Below are 15,384 nucleotides of genomic sequence, written 5' to 3'. Positions count from 1 at the left end.
ATATAGTGGCTACCTTACATGGTGAGGTGTGTAAGATCCTGATGCAGTGTGATGTGGGATCATAGAAGGTTTCCAATGTACTAGAAAATTTACCAATTCTGGACATTCTTCTAAACATGATTGCACAATGTGAGTCTTTCATGTCTGCCTTTCTTCACTATGTAAAATGTTAGGAGATTCTTTGTTCTTTTTATGGTGGTGTAACGTTATAACAAACCTAGACAGCATATTAAAAAGCAGAGACATTACTTTGCCAACAAAGGTCCATCTAGTGAAAGATTTGGTTTTTCCAGTAGTCATGTATGGATGTGAGGGTTGGACTAGAAAGAAAGCTGAGTGCCGAAGAATTGATGCTTTTGAACTGTGGCATTGGAGAAGACTCTTGAGAGTCCCTTGGACTGCAAGGAGATCCAACCAGTCCATCCTAAAGGAAATCAGACCTGAATAGTCATTGGAAGGACTGATGCTGAAGCTGAAACTCGAATACTTTGGCCACCTGATGCGAAGAACTTACTCATTTGAAAAGACCCTGATGCTGGGAAAGATTGAAGGCAGGAAGAGAAGGGGATGACAGAGGATGAGATGGTTGGATGGCATCAACGACTTGATGGACATGAGTTTGAGTAAGCTCTGGGAGTTGGTGATGGACAGGGAGGCCTGGTGTGCTGCAGTCCATGGGGTTGCAAAGAGTCAGACAACTGAACTTAACTGAATGGTGGTGTAATGGTCCACTGTGTACATAAGGAAAGTTTCGCAGTATCTAGGTATCTTAAATGGACATTTGAGTTGGGTCAACCTTTTGTCCTTGAGAATAATGCTGCCTTAAATATGCATGAACTAGCTCTTGGTGGTTGAATGCTTTAATCCTTTGGGCACACTCCTAGGAGAGTGCACATTTCTTATCATTAATAATTCTTATACTACATGCCCTCCATTTCACGTGCTGTGTGGTTTCCTTTCATCTTTTGGTGACCCGAGCTTCAGGGCCTTCTTGCTGGATAGGTGTGCCCTGGGGCAGGGGAGGAGTCTGGGGTTGGACTCCCAGCTTGGTCCACACACCAAGCCGGCATGGCAGCTCCCTTCACTGTACAGTAGGCAAAGCCAGGCCCTTGCACGGGTGTCGCCACCCTGGGATGGGTGCCCAGCATGCAGTAGTGGACATGCTGAGATCTGGCAGGGCTGCAGGCCTTTTGGTATCACTGGGGATTATTCCTTCTGTCTTTGGGAGAACTTCCTGGCTTTGACTCTTGCAGGTGAAGCAGGAGTGTGAGTGTGAGTGTGTGTGAAGGCACCGTCTGTGACAGGAGAGGAGAGAGAGGGCTGGCTCCAGTGGGCAGGGGAAGACACAGGTCCTTAATGCGATTTTATTTAAGAAGTCAGAACACTCCCCATCCATCCATTTCCTGCCATTAGCCCACCAGATCGGCAGCTGTTCCCCTCATCCCTCTAGGCTGCTTTTCTATGTCCTGGGACCAGGAATCTGCCAAGGGCTCACCGCTCTTGAAAGTGAATAAAGAACGTCCGGATCTCCTTCGGGTAGATGGTGACCTCGGGGCCTCCTGGGGGTGGTGAGGGATGACTGGAGTTGCCTGGGAGCAGAGAGGGTCTGTCCAGCATGGCCCCTGGACCACCTGCTTCCCCAGGTCCCCTCCTCCCAGCATCCCCCTCGCAACATGGCTCCTGCTGCGTCTGTGGCTCCCACTGTGATCACAGCCCTCAGCTGCCCCCTCTTGACAGGACTCCACTGCCAGGGGGCCTCTTTCATTTCTGGCCTCCCCTGAGGGCACAGCACAGTCAAGGCATGTACAGGGGTCCTGGCCCCACTTGGCCTCATATCTCCATGGGTTGTGGCCCTGTATATGTGCCTGAGAGCCTTCTCACTGAGGCCATGAGGGGGCCCTGCCCTTGATCTCAATGGGCTCTCCTTAGACACACCCTGGGGTTTAGGCTTCACACTTGGGATGAAAGTAGTTCATCCATTCATCCACACATGCTACCATCTATCCATCCATCCGTCCATCCATACATGCCTGAATCCAATTCCTCCACCCACCCATTGTTGTCAATCCATCCAACCTCCAGTCATCCATCAAACGTCCAACTTCTTTCCATCTGTCCTTTCATCCATCCACTCATGCATACATCATCCATCCATGTTCCTTCCTTCATCTCTCATCCATCCATTATGCAATTGTGTATCTTCCTGTATCCACATACTTTCCTTCCTTCCTTACATCCTTTTTTGCCAACTAAATACCCTTCATTCCACCAGTCTATAATACATTGGCTAGGTGTCTACCAAAATCACTGAAGATGGTGACTGCAGCCTTGAAATTAAAAGACACTTTGCTTCTTAGAAGAAAAGCTATGAACAACCTAGACAGCACGTTAAAAAGCAGAGACATTACTTTGCCAGCAAAGGTCCATCAAGTGAAAGCTTTGGTTTTTCCAGTAGTCATGTATGGATGTGACAGTTGGACTAGAAAGAAAGTTTAGTGCCGAAGAACCGATGCTTTTGAACTGCGGTGTTGGAGAAAACTCTTGAGAGTCCCTTGGACTACAAGGAGATCAAACAAGTCAATCCTAAAGAAATCAGTCCGAATATTCATTGGAAGAACTGATGCTGAAGCTGAAACTCCAATACTTTGGCTACCTGATGTGAAGAACTGACTTATTGGAAAAGACCCTGATGCTGAGAAAGATTGAAGGCAGGAGAAGGGAATGACAGAGGATGAGATGGTTCGATGGCATCACTGACTCAATGGACATGAATTTGAGTAAGCTCTGGGAATTGGTGATGGACAGGGAAGACTGGCGTGCTGCAGTCCATGGGGTCGCAAAGAGTCAGACATGACTGAGTGACTGAACTGAACTGAGGTGTCTACCTACGTACCGAGACTATGCTGTGTGCAGTAGACAAAGAAGAGACAAACAGGTCAGAGCCAACTGACAAGGAAGGAGGAGCAGAGGAGGCACCTGACCCAGACATGAAGCTGAGGGGGCCTGACTAGGAGCTGGTCCAGATGAAGGTCAAAGGCAAACCAGGTGGAGGGGTGAGCACTGGTAAACCCTGGGAGGCAAGAAGTAGCCTGGGGGTCACAGGAGTAAATGTCAGGTGTGCAGTGTAATGCACACCATGGAGGGTATCACAACCCCTCGGGGTACACATGCAAGTCTTGGGTTCATCTAGACCTGGGTGGGGTGTGTGGTCTTGAATGTACATGTGCACACACACTCACACAGCCACACACACATGGACACACACACTCTGTGTGGAGCCATGGCAGATGGAAACTGAACTGAAACTTAGAGTCTACAACCTTCTTTGGCTGATTCAGGAAGGCTGAGACCCAGAGAAGGACAGCCAGCTCAAGGTCACACAGGCCTTAAGGGCAGAGCTGGGATCTGGCTGGGGGTCAGGCTGGGGGCCAAGGGTGGGGCCAGGTCCAGTGCATCCGAACCTCTGTGGCGGTGAGGGTCCCGTGTGCTCCAGGACCAGCGTTGCATCTTCCTCACGTCCCAGGTCCCTGTGAGCGAGCGCTCCTCCACGGATACCACAGAGCCCAGTCCCCGCAGCACAGACTGCAGGACAGAGGACAGGGAGGGGTGAGCACCCAGACTCCAGATCTGAACAGAGAATCCAATGTAGCTGGGCGGCCACACCAGGGCCCAGGGCCCAGCATCCCCCACATTCATTGTAGTGCAAGTCCCTATTAGAGGTGGGGCAGTCCCATTTTACAGATGAGAAACTGAGGCTGGGGGAAGCTGACCACCCAGTGCCAAGCTGGATCAGCACACCCAGCAGGTGACAGGCACATTCAGTCACTCCAGCATCGAGTGCCTGTCTCTCTGCGATGCTCTGGGGAGCCCTGCGTGGTCCTGGGATGATGTCAGTTATGTTCTGGATCCCCTTTTCCCGAATGAGCATCAAACCAGCCTCTAGGCAGAGGGGATGCGGTGAACACTCTTCCTGGGAAGGAAGGACAGGCGGCTGCTCCAAGGGCGGGGGTTGTTCTGCAGGAGCTTCCCTGAGCTGGCGGAGGGGAAGACGTGGAGGCAGGCTCCTTGTGTTGCTACCATCTGCCCTCTGCCTTTACCTCTGCTCCTGAGGGTGATGCCAGCTTGAGAGGACAGAGATCAGGGTCTGGGACACTGACACCCATCAGGTGTGCTAGGTGTCAGGCATCTGTTTGCAGACAATCCCACCCCAGCCTCTCAGCATCCCTGTGGGCAAAGACTCTCTCCTCCCCATTTACAGGTGAGGAGACTGAGGCCCAGAGCCCAGGGGCCCACGAAGCCCAGAGGAGGCACCCAGACTCGCCCCTGGACTGTGTGACTCTGATCACCCAGTAGGGAGTCTGTGCAAGAATCTGTTCATTTTCTTATTATGCATGTAACTTCTGTGTTGTGTAAGAAGATGTACTACAAGAAAAAATGATAAACAAAATAGATGTGTGTTACATGATGGAAAAATTCAGAAGACCATCATGAGTCAGAGTGAGGGGCCCCCAGGTTCCTTTGTGAGACCACCCTGATGCTGTATTTGCCAGGTGCCATCTGAGTCTGGGCAGACACACCAAGGTTTGTCTCCTAAGGGCACCTCCTCCTGGGGGCCTGACTCAGTGATATCGGAGCAGGACACAGGAGGGGCAAGTTACCTGCAGGTTCACCGTCACAGCCTGAGACAGCTCGGGGTCCTGGTCCACCTCATACAGGTGCTGGAGCCGCAGCAGGACACGGCGGAGGTCTGCCTTGGCCTTGTGCTTTCGGTCTTAGGGACAGAAGGATGGTGGCCGTGAGGACACCAGTCTCTGCCTGGCACTTTACACTCTCACCTCCATTTCACATCTTCAACCTCCCTTGGAGGCAGCTAACACAGCCCCACTTTGCAGATGAGACAAACAAGGCTCAGAGAGGGGCAGGCACTTGCCCAGACACACAGCTGGTGTGCATAAAGGAGGAGGGGGGAGGATTCCAACCCAGGTGCAGCCAAAGCTACCGCCTCCCACCACCCACACTGGGGCTGGCGCTGACGTCTGAAGTTCTTTGTTCTTGTTCACTGGTGAGGTCCTCATTGGGCCTGTCCCTCCAGCTTCCTGTTCTCTGGAACATTCTCTCTGACCCGGCCCCTGTGAAGGGGAGTGTGGCCTCGTAACCCTGAAGACGAGGCACCATCGCAAATGTGATGTGTCACGTCTCACAGAAGCTTATTTCTGCCACCGAGACCTAGAAAATGTGTTGTAATATAGCCTCCATCTGCTGGTCCTCTGAGACCAAATGAGAAGAGCCATCCTGCCAATCCCACAGAACACGGGGACAAAATGACCTGTGCTGTGGGAGGACAGTGTGGGCTCCTTGTTACTGCAGCCTAAGAGGTCTGCAAAGTCTCTTGTCTCCATTCAAGTGCTGAGGTTAGGGACTGGAGCTCTGGAATCAGGGAAGGACTTCTAGGTGCAGAACATGAAGTTGACGAGGATAATGGTGATGAAGATGGTGGTGACAATAATGATAATGATAGAAATGATCACGCTGGTGGTGATTCCTCGTTTCAAGCATCATGAGAGGCAGCAGGCCTCATGGCATCCCTTGTGGCTATGGCTCCCCTGGCTCAGTCTACACCAATCTCTCTCTAACAGGATGGACTTGACCAGCCCAGCCACTTGCATCTACAGAGTGGAGCCACACTCAGCAACACCCTTCTATGAGGGACAAAGATGACCTTTGGCCTCTGCCTCTTTTTCCTCCTTCTCCTTATTCCACAGACACTTACATTGAGAGATGCCAGCCCTTGGTGGGTCTCTGAGAGCAGGAGGGTGGCTGAGGCACAGGGAGGACTGCCGTTGAGATGCACGGAGTGTAACAGAGTAGGTAGGGTGGAGCAAACGCTTTGCTGATATGAATAATGGGTTCCTAGCAGTTGTTTCCTCCTCCAGGAAGCCCTCCCTGATCACCTGCTGGGGGCTTCCCTTTGTACACAGTCACTGCATCTGATGTTATCCAGACCCACCTTGTTCCTGCTTGCTGAGGGAGACCTGCCTCCCTGTGTGCCTCAGATCCCTCATTGGGCAGATAAGGGAACAGGTGACCTCACAGAGCCTGGACGACTCAGAGGAGAGCCCCTCTGTCCAGTGATGGGCTGGGGGACCTGGCTTACATGTGGAGGAAGGAATGAGTCTGGACACCTGAACACCTGCCGCACCTTTCTGGAGAGTCCGCAGGTGCGCTGTGTGGTTTGAGCTGTACTTCCAGCCGGGGATGCTGAGGATCTGCAGGTGGACACTCGGGGGCAGCGTCACAGCCTCTTGTTTCCAGGGACCTGAGCCATGCCGGGCAGTCTCTGCAAGGCAGATGGACAACAAGGAGAGGCTTTGGGCCAAACTCTCCTCCTGGCACTCACAGCTCGCCACACTAAGTCCCCCACTTCATCTGATCTCACTCCCTCCCGCCTGTGGCCCACAGGGCAGGCAGCCTGAAGCACCTGTTGGTGCAAAAGCCCCAGCCTGCCGTGAATCTCTGGTCCAGCCGGTTCATACTGCAGACTGGGAGATGGGACCAGAGAGAAGACACCATTTCTTCCAGAACTTGCAGAAAGTTCACACAGAGACCTGCTCTGTGAACAAGTCTCAGACGCCAGCTCCCGTGCTGTCATCTTTCGCTGCCTCTGCCCAGATGGACTCAGCCCTCCTCTTCCGGGAGATGCTCCGTTCAACTCTGGGCTCCAGCTGGAGCCGCCATCCCTCACAGCTCCCAGGCCTCAGTGATTGGTCGGGCTTGGGTCACGTGATTCGATCAGGGCCAATCAGAGCCTTTCCTAGGATCTCTGCCCTTGACACAGGCGTCTCAAGACTCCTTCCCTGGGGCTTCCTTGGTTGCTCAGATGGTAAAGAATCTGCCTGGAATGCAGGAGACCCGGCTTCGATCTCTGGATCAGGAAAATCCCTGGAGGAGGAAATGGCAACCCACTCCAATATTCTTGCCTGGAGAATTCCTTGGACAGAGGAGCCTGGTGGGCTACAGTCCGTGGGGTCGCAAAGAGTTGGACATGACTGAGTGGCTAACACACACACACAGCTGTATGACCTTGAACGAGTCATTGAACCCTCTTTGCACTTCAGGTTGCCCACATTTAAAATGAGAGGCCTGGATCTGAGGTCCCTGGTCACTTTCTGCCCCATAGTAGCCCGGATCCCTGCGGGCACCAGCTCAGCCCCATCCCCAGCCAGGTCGGCTCGCCCGGGGCAGTGAGGACAGGTGCACTGAAAGGACCCCCACCTCACCGTTCATCTCTCTGAGCATCACGACGGGCCGGTGCTGCAGCGCCAGCCCACTCCTCTGGCGCAGGCCACTGGCGAGGGTCCTGGGTCCCAGCAGGAGCCAGAGCACTGGGTGGACGACCGAGGTGTCGTTCAGTGTGAGGTCATTGTCCAGGGCCCACATGTCATTGTTCCACAGCCGCCGGTGGAGCATGACCTGCAGGGGACAGCTGTCTGACCGGTCATTCCTGGGCCTTGGGGTGCCCTAGAGTGACCAGAGGGGTCTCCTCCTACCTCCACCTGCCCATTCCCTTGGCTGGAGACGCCATGTGCCTGCTCGGACAGCAGCACCAGCCTGCTTCGTCTGCTCTGGATGAAGGCTGATTGCACCATGGGGTAGTAATTCTGTGGAAAAAAACATTGGCAGGCTGGTGGTGGGGGCAATGGGCCAGGTTGGCCACCAGTTCTTGGATCTCCATCTGACCCCAGGTGGCCTCCTGCATTGGCATAGCAGCAGCCCAGGGTGGCATGGTAGAGAGGGGGAGGGCCTCTGACTTGTGAGATGGACATACTGGGATTCAAATCCAGCTCCTCTGCTTCCTGACCTTATGCCCTGGGGGACTCAGTCTGCCCAAGCCTCGGTTTCCCCATCTGTAAAATGTGCCCAAAAGGTCACACTGGTGCAGGGAGACAATGAGGCATTTGTGCCAGTCCAGCCTGGGATGCCCCCAGCCAGTGGTTCCCAAATAGAAAGGGGATGGTGTCTGGGCTGGAAAGCACTCACACAGCCCTGCTGTTTGTTCTGTTGGAGCAAGATGTCCTGGGCTGATGGTCCTGGACTCTCTGGAGCCCAGGCCACAGTGGGTGAGGACCAGCCACAGATGAAGGGACAGAAACTCAAGGAAGACAGAGCAGGGAGGACCCACACGCTTTCTCAGGGCCCCGGTGGAAGGAGAGAAACTAACACGGATGGAGGCTCAGGAGGTGGTCAGCATGGCGCTGCCCCTGGATCATCTCAGCGCTCAGCACAGCTCTGGGGGAGGTCACTGTCTTCCCTGGAGAGCACCGAGGCCCAGAGACACCCAGGGACACGCCCGAGGTCACGCTGCTGGAGGGAAAGGCCCTGGGGGCTGATTGATTTTGGAATTCAGCTCCTGCTCAGCCCTCCCTGGCAGCTAGACTGTGGCACAGCTCAGAGCAGCTGAGGAGGGTCACACCCCGTTCAGGCTTAGACAGGTACCACCGATTAATCCTCAAGTAACCCCAGCGTGTCACCCATTGACCGAGGAGGACCTGCGGTGCACACAGGAGACCTCAGGGACATGCCTCACACATGGCGTCCCCAGAACTCTGAGACCAGGTCTGAACACTCCTGGCCACAGGCCCAAGGGGCAGACACCCTAGGGGAGATGCTCTGGAGCTTAAGGGATCCCTCTTGCCTTCTGGAAACTTGCCACCAGGACTGTATCTCTGGCTGCAGTGCCCCCAGGACAGCCCAGGGCGTACCCGAGCAATGGTGTTGTTTTTGTAGTCCCTGTAGGGCCTGCGCTGCATCTGGTAGCCGTTGTTGTCCGAGTAGAGGACCCGGCCCGTGTTCAGGTTGGTGCTTGTCCTCAGGATGGCCTCGCGGTTCAGCTCCAAGGGGCCCACCCGGTACTCCTGCTCTATGCGATGGCAGAGCAGCTCCCCGTCAGAGCTCCGGGGCCCGCGGGCCAGCCGGGAGTAGATGGCAAACGTGGGCTCACTGTCGTTCACCTCCCTGGAGGAGAAGCAGGATGGGTAGGTCAAGCCTGGGGAGCCTTCTGGACGCCCCTCCCTTATTCTGTCCTTTGTCTCCTTCCGTTTTCCTCCCTCCATCCTTCCTGCAGCCAGGGGGACAGGGAACATGCTTCGGCAATAGAACAGGAGGGACCCGCTCCTCTGAAGACTTTGGTTACCCAACCAGGCCAGGGGGCTCTGTCTGTCCTGCTAATGGAAACACAAGAACTGCTCTCGTGTCTCGCTCCCTGTCACCGCGGGCGCCTGTCCCACCTCTGGACTTAGGTGCCGCCAAGGTGACACAGCGCAGGCAAGCACGGCAGGACCACAGAGACTGGAGCGGCTCAGGACTTCACCGAACTTCCATGGAGGAAGGACCGGGTGGCAAGCCCAGGTCCAGGAGCTGGGTGTCTGAAGCAAGGATGGGCCCTCATTTCCTCCTTCACCTGCCTGTGGGCACCTCCATGTGCTGAGCACAGCCGGGGGGCCGCCCTCACCTGTAGAAGTGCTGCCGGATCTCAGTCACCAGCGACCCCGCCACGATCTCCATCCTCACAGCCTCCCACGCTGGCTCTGCTCTACCACGGGGTGTAAACACATAATTGTCTGAAATGGGGCCGTGACTTAAATCACTCTTCACGTGATACTCCATGAACCTCTGGGTCACCCGCACTGTTTGGTTACTCCGCCTGCACAGAGAGGAAGGAGAAAAGAGTGTCATTGTCATGGACAATGTGTCATCCTTATGCTAGAACCAGGCTCACAGAGCTTCTATGGAGATGCCAGCCTGGAACCACGGTTGGACACAAACAACCTGCTTAGCACTTCAGTGACAGCTATGAGGTCACTGAGTGAAGTTCACACATTTGGCTTGGAGGAGAGCTGGCTGGACCCACTAGAGCCCACACGGCATCAGACCTTATCTATGTCCAGGAACGGATCCCACAGAGGAGCACACACAGGCTTCAGTGCAGGCTCCTGAGAATACAAGCAGAGAGTGTATCATGTCTGCAGAGGCCTTGCCTTCATTGGCCTGGCCCCATTATCCTAGATGCCAGCAGGGGGATATCTACTCCTTCAGGAGGTCATCAAGCCAGGACATCGTGGAAGTCTGTCACACTGGTGCTGTCCCCATGTCACTTGCCAGGGCCTTCACTTAACCCTTCATGCTTTTCTCTGGACCCCCACAGGCAGTGATTATGAACCTATCTCAGGACGGAGGCATAGCTCACTAGGAGATGTGACCTCATTTCCTGAAATCCCACACACAGGAAGTGCCAAGGAGGACTCAGACTGAGTTCCAAACGTGCACTCCATGCTCACTCCCTTAGGTTAGGACTGGAGGTGTGGATACACTGGTGATAAGGGAGGAATCAGCTCAGAGCCTTGCACGCATGGATTTGCATTGCCCCCCTGGGTGTGGCCTAAGCAAAGGCACAGCTATGCTTCTGTATCCCAGCTGGCCCTGTCTGGCAGCAGGGGTTGAAGAAGTGACACGTCTGTGCCCCTTTGTGGATTTCTGTAGGGTTCTTGTGGCCAAGGAAAGAAGAGGTCTTGGAGGGGTGCCCTCCTGAGCTCCTTAGAAGAGGAGAAGAGGAAAATAACCCTTTTCATTAGTCTGGCACCCAAGCCTTTCTCATCTGACCCCAGGCCCCCACCTCTAGCTTCCTTTCATAAGAGGTCCTCGCAGTGCCATGTTGAAACTTGCAAGTCAAACCCCACTATGGGAGACATTCACAATCATGCACCTGATGATGGATGTGTATCTAGAAAATAGAAAGAACTCATATTATTGTTGTTGTTCAGTCAATAAGTCATGTCCAACTCTTTCTGACCCCATGGACTGCAGCACACCAGATTCCCCTGTACTCCACTATCTCCCAGAGTTTGTCCAGATTTATGTCCATTGAGTCAGTGGTGCTATCTGAGCAACTCATCCTCTGTCATACCATTCTCCTTTTGCCTTCAATCTTTCCCAGCATCAGGGTCTTTTCCAATGACTCAGTTCTTTGCATCAGGTAGCCAAAGTATTGGAGCTTCAGCTTCAGAATCAGTCCTTTCAATGAATATTTAGGGTTGATTTGCTTTAGGATGGACTGCTTTGATCTCCTTGCAGTCCAAGGGACTCTCAAGAGCCTTCTCCAATGCCACAGTTCAAAAGCATCAGCTCTTTGGCACTTAGCCTTCTTTATGTTCCAGCTCTCACATCCACACATGACCACTGGAAAAACCATAGCTTTGATATATATTGGACTTCCCTGGTGACTCAGACAGTAAAGCATCTGCCTACAATGCAGGAGACCCGGGTTCGATCCCTGGGTCGGGAAGATCCCCTAAAGAAGGAAATGCCAACCCATTCCAGTACTCTTGCCTGGAAAATTCCATGGACGGAGGAGCCTAGTAGGCTACAGTCCATGGGGTCACAAAGAGTCAGACATGACTGAGCGACTTCACTTCTACTTCTTCTTGTTATATATGGACCTTTGTTGGCAAAGTGATGTCTCTGCTTTTTAATACACTGTCTAGGTTTGTCAAAGCTTTCCTTCCAAGGAGTAAGCGTCTTTTAATTTCATGGCTGCAGTCACTGTCCACAGTGATTTTGGAGCCCAAGAAAATCAAATGTGTCATTACTTCCACTTTTTCCCCTCCTATTTGCCATGAAGAGATGGGACCAGATGCCATGATCTTAGTGTTTTGAATGTGGAGTTTCAGGCTGGCTTTTTCACTTTCCTCTTCATCCTCATCAAGAGGCTCTTTAGTTCCTCTTCACTTTCTGGCATTAGAGTAGTATCATTTGCATATCTGAGGTTGTTGATATTTCTCCCAGCAATCTTGACTCCAGCTTATGATTCACCCAGCTCAACATTTTGCAAGATACACCCTGCATATAAGTTAAATAAGCAGGAAGACAATGTACAACCTAAATGTACTCCTTCCTCAGTTTGCAACCAGTCCATTGTTCCATGTCCACTTCTAACTGTAGCTTCTTAACCTGCATACATGTTTCTCAGGAGAAGGATAAGGTCGTCTGGTATTCTGATCTATTTCAGAATTTTCTACAGTTTGAAGTGATACACTTAGTCAAAGGCTTTAGCGTAGTCAATGAAGCAGACATTTTCCTGAAATTCCCTTGCTTTTCTATGATCCAATAAATGTTGGCAATTTGATTTCTGGTTCCTCAGCCTCTTTGAAATCGAGCTTGTGTATCTGGAATTCCTTGGTTCACTTATTGCAGAAGTCTGTCTTGAAGGATTTTGAGCATAACCTTGCTAGAGTTGGTGCAAAATAACTGTGGTTTTTGCATTGTTGAAATTTGCTGTTTGACTTTGGAATACATTCTTAAATAAATGAAGTTATATGTCATTTTAATGTGCATTTCTCACTTTATGTTTTTTGCTAACGACATTACTTCCTGTTTGTTTTATATTTATTTTAGACTACAGAAATGATGTTAGATAAAAATGCAAATTTCAACAACTTTCTTATTCGAGTTCAAAATGAGTTCAAAATGAGTAAAGCAGCAGAGACAACTTGCGACAGCAACAATGCATTTGGCCCAGGAACTGCTAACAAATGTACAGTAAAGTGATGGTTCAAGAAGTTTTGCAAGGTAGATGAGAGCCTTGAAGATGAGAATATTGGCTGGCCATCGAAAGTTGACAACAACCAATTGAGAGCCATCATTGAAGCTGATCCTCTTACAACCATGTGACAAGTTGCCAAAGAATTCAATGTTGACATTCTACCATCATTCAGGATCTGAAGCTAATTAGAAAGATGGAAAAGCTTAATAAATGGGTGTCTCATGAGCTGACCAAAAATTAAAAAATCGGCCTTTTGAGTGTCATCTTCTCTTGTTCTATACAACAACGATGAACCAATTCTCAATCGAATCATGAAGTACGGCAAAAGTGGATTTTGTATGACAAACATCAGTGACCAGCTCACTGGTTATCTGAGAAGAAGCTCCGAAACACTTTCCAAAGCCAAACTTGCACTGAAAATGACAGGCCATGGTCACTGTTTGGTGGTCTGCTGCCAGTCTGATCCACTACAGCTTTCTAAATCCCAGCAAAACCATTACATCAGAGAAGTATGCTCAGTAAATCTAAAATGCTTCCACAACCAGCAGGAGACAGAAGTTTTCCAAGAGTTCATGGTATCCTGAAGCACAGATTTTTATGCTATAGGAATAAACAAACTTTTTTCTCATTAGCAAAAATGTGTTCATTGTAATGGTTCCTATTTTGATTGGTAAAGATGTATTTGAGCTTAGTTATAATGATTTAAAGAGCTTCCCAGGTGGCACTAGAGGTAAAGAACCCACCTGCCAATGCAGGAGATGTAAGCCATGTGGGTTAGATCTCTGGGTTGGGAAGATCACGTGGAGGAGGGCATGGCAACCTACTCTAGTATTCTTGCCAGAAGAAGCCCATGGACAGGGGAGCCTGGTGGGCTATGATTCATAGAGCCAAAAAGAGCTGGACATGACTGATGTGACTTGGCATGCATGCACGCACACAAGGATTTAAAATCCACGGTCTGAAACCGCAAATACTTTTGCACCAAAAAAAGGAATTGTTTGTGAAATGAGCACAGTTGTACAGTAGCTAGAACATTCTTTGGCATTACTGTTCTTTGGGATTGGAATGAAAATTGATCTTTCCCAGTCCTGTGGCCACTGCTGAATTTTCCAAATTTGCTGACATGTTGAGTGCAGGACTTAAACAGCATCATCTTTTAGGATTTGAAGTAGCTCAACTGGATTTCCATTACCTCCACCAGATTTGTTACAACTCCATAATAAAGAACAACCCAATTTTGAGATGGGCAAAGGATCTAAAAAGACATTTCACCAGAGAAGATGCTCAAATGGCCAACAGGCCCATGGAGAGATGCTCAATGTCTGTAGTCCTCAGGATGTGCAGATCAAAGTCACAATGAGATGCCACATGATATCCATTAGGATAGCTATATCCAAAAGGCATATAAATACAAGTGTAGATGGAGATGTGGAGAAATCGGACCCTCATACACTTGGATAAGAACGCAAAATGGTGCAATCACGTGGGAAACAGTCCAGCCATTTCACAAAGAGCTTAACATAAGAGTTTCCTGTGACCTAGTAATTCCACTCCTAGGAACTAACCCAAGAGAAAGGAAAGCTTTTGTCCACACAAAATCTTGTACATGCATGTTCACAGCAGCCCTTTTCACCATAGCCCCAGAGTGGAAACCAGCCACAGGCTCATGCAATGAGGACTGGATAAATGAACCAAGGGATATCTGTCAGAGGAATATTATTGGGCCCTGAAGAGAAATAGAGTTTCACTCACACTGCAATGTGGATGAAACTTGGAAAAGTCAGGATGATCGACAGCAGGACATGAGTTCTTCTGGGAGGCAATGTGTGGGGTTGTGGCTTAGATGTGAGGCATCTGAGGGTGGGCAGAAAGGGGTTGGGAGCTGGAGCTGGCCTTTCAGGGGTTCTGCAGAAGGGGCATGGGGCCTGAGTGATGACAAAGCTCAAGCTGGCCACCTTTCCCAGCCCGACCCCGGGGCGGGGGGACTCAGAACCTGCTGGGGTGACACCCCATTTCTGCTGCTCCCCCACACTCTCTGCAGTCTGTCCTGCCTCCATGCCTCATGTCCTCTCAAGGACTTGTGGGCTGACTGCAGGACTGAGCCCCGTCGGGGAGAGGGGGGTCCTGGTCTGTGCTTTCAGACTGCTGACAGATGACGGGGCTGAGCTCCAGGTGACACTCACCTCACACCAATGCACACTGTCTTCTTCCCCTTCTCTGTCTGCCTCTTCTTTCTCTTTCCCTACCTCTCTTTCTGCCAGATGCTCCCCCAAGTTTCCTGTCCACTCCCCCCCACACACAAACTTCTACTTCTGTAAAGAGATCACATCAGGAAACAGAAGTAGATTGTTGGACAAGGAGCTGAAGAGGAATAGAAACTGCCTGGGATGAGACCTGAGCATGCACAGGGTGGCTTCAAACTCTGGGGAGCCTTTCCTGGGGCTCAGCTGCCAAAGAATGCTGGTGAGTGAATAAATACTTGAGTGGATGAATGGATGGAAGGATGGATGAATGGATGGATGAATGAATGAATGAATAGAATGGATGAATGGATGGAAGGATGGATGAATGAATGGATGAATGGATGGAAGGATGAATGGATGGATGGATGCGTTGATGGATGATGGATGGAAACGTGGAGGGTTGGGTGCATAGATGAGTCGGTGGGTGAGTGCATAGATGGATGGGAGTGTGGGTGAATAGATGGATTTTTTGTGCCTCTGAATATTAAAAAGTAGATAACATGACTATTACCTATTCCCAGGATGTGATCTGCAATGCCTCATTTT

At 51.1% G+C, this 15,384-nt stretch overlaps 1 protein-coding gene across 1 annotated transcript in view; it reads right to left on the bottom strand.

Annotated features, from left to right (window-relative positions):
• Positions 1–1,350: 1,350 nt before the first annotated feature.
• Positions 1,351–15,384, bottom strand: part of LOC145543708 (epididymis-specific alpha-mannosidase-like) — a 38,955-nt gene continuing 24,921 nt past the window's right edge. Inside the window, exons 12-20 of the mRNA XM_081586178.1 lie at positions 9,509–9,700; positions 8,760–9,012; positions 7,548–7,658; positions 7,278–7,470; positions 6,200–6,337; positions 5,319–5,326; positions 4,659–4,763; positions 3,462–3,582; positions 1,351–1,589 (exon numbers count right to left, since the gene is read on the bottom strand). Of these exons, the coding sequence (XP_081442304.1) occupies positions 1,492–1,589; positions 3,462–3,582; positions 4,659–4,763; positions 5,319–5,326; positions 6,200–6,337; positions 7,278–7,470; positions 7,548–7,658; positions 8,760–9,012; positions 9,509–9,700 (1,219 nt within the window). The 3' untranslated portion in view covers positions 1,351–1,491. The remainder of the gene's footprint in view (positions 1,590–3,461; positions 3,583–4,658; positions 4,764–5,318; positions 5,327–6,199; positions 6,338–7,277; positions 7,471–7,547; positions 7,659–8,759; positions 9,013–9,508; positions 9,701–15,384) is intronic.

This window comes from Giraffa tippelskirchi, chromosome 1 (assembly GCF_054371585.1).
Source record: "Giraffa tippelskirchi isolate mGirTip1 chromosome 1, T2T-mGirTip1v1.2.pri, whole genome shotgun sequence".
Taxonomy (NCBI): Eukaryota; Metazoa; Chordata; class Mammalia; order Artiodactyla; family Giraffidae; genus Giraffa; species Giraffa tippelskirchi.
The sequence above is the reverse complement of the archived record's forward strand: the minus strand, read 5'-3'. Positions and strand labels throughout refer to the sequence as shown.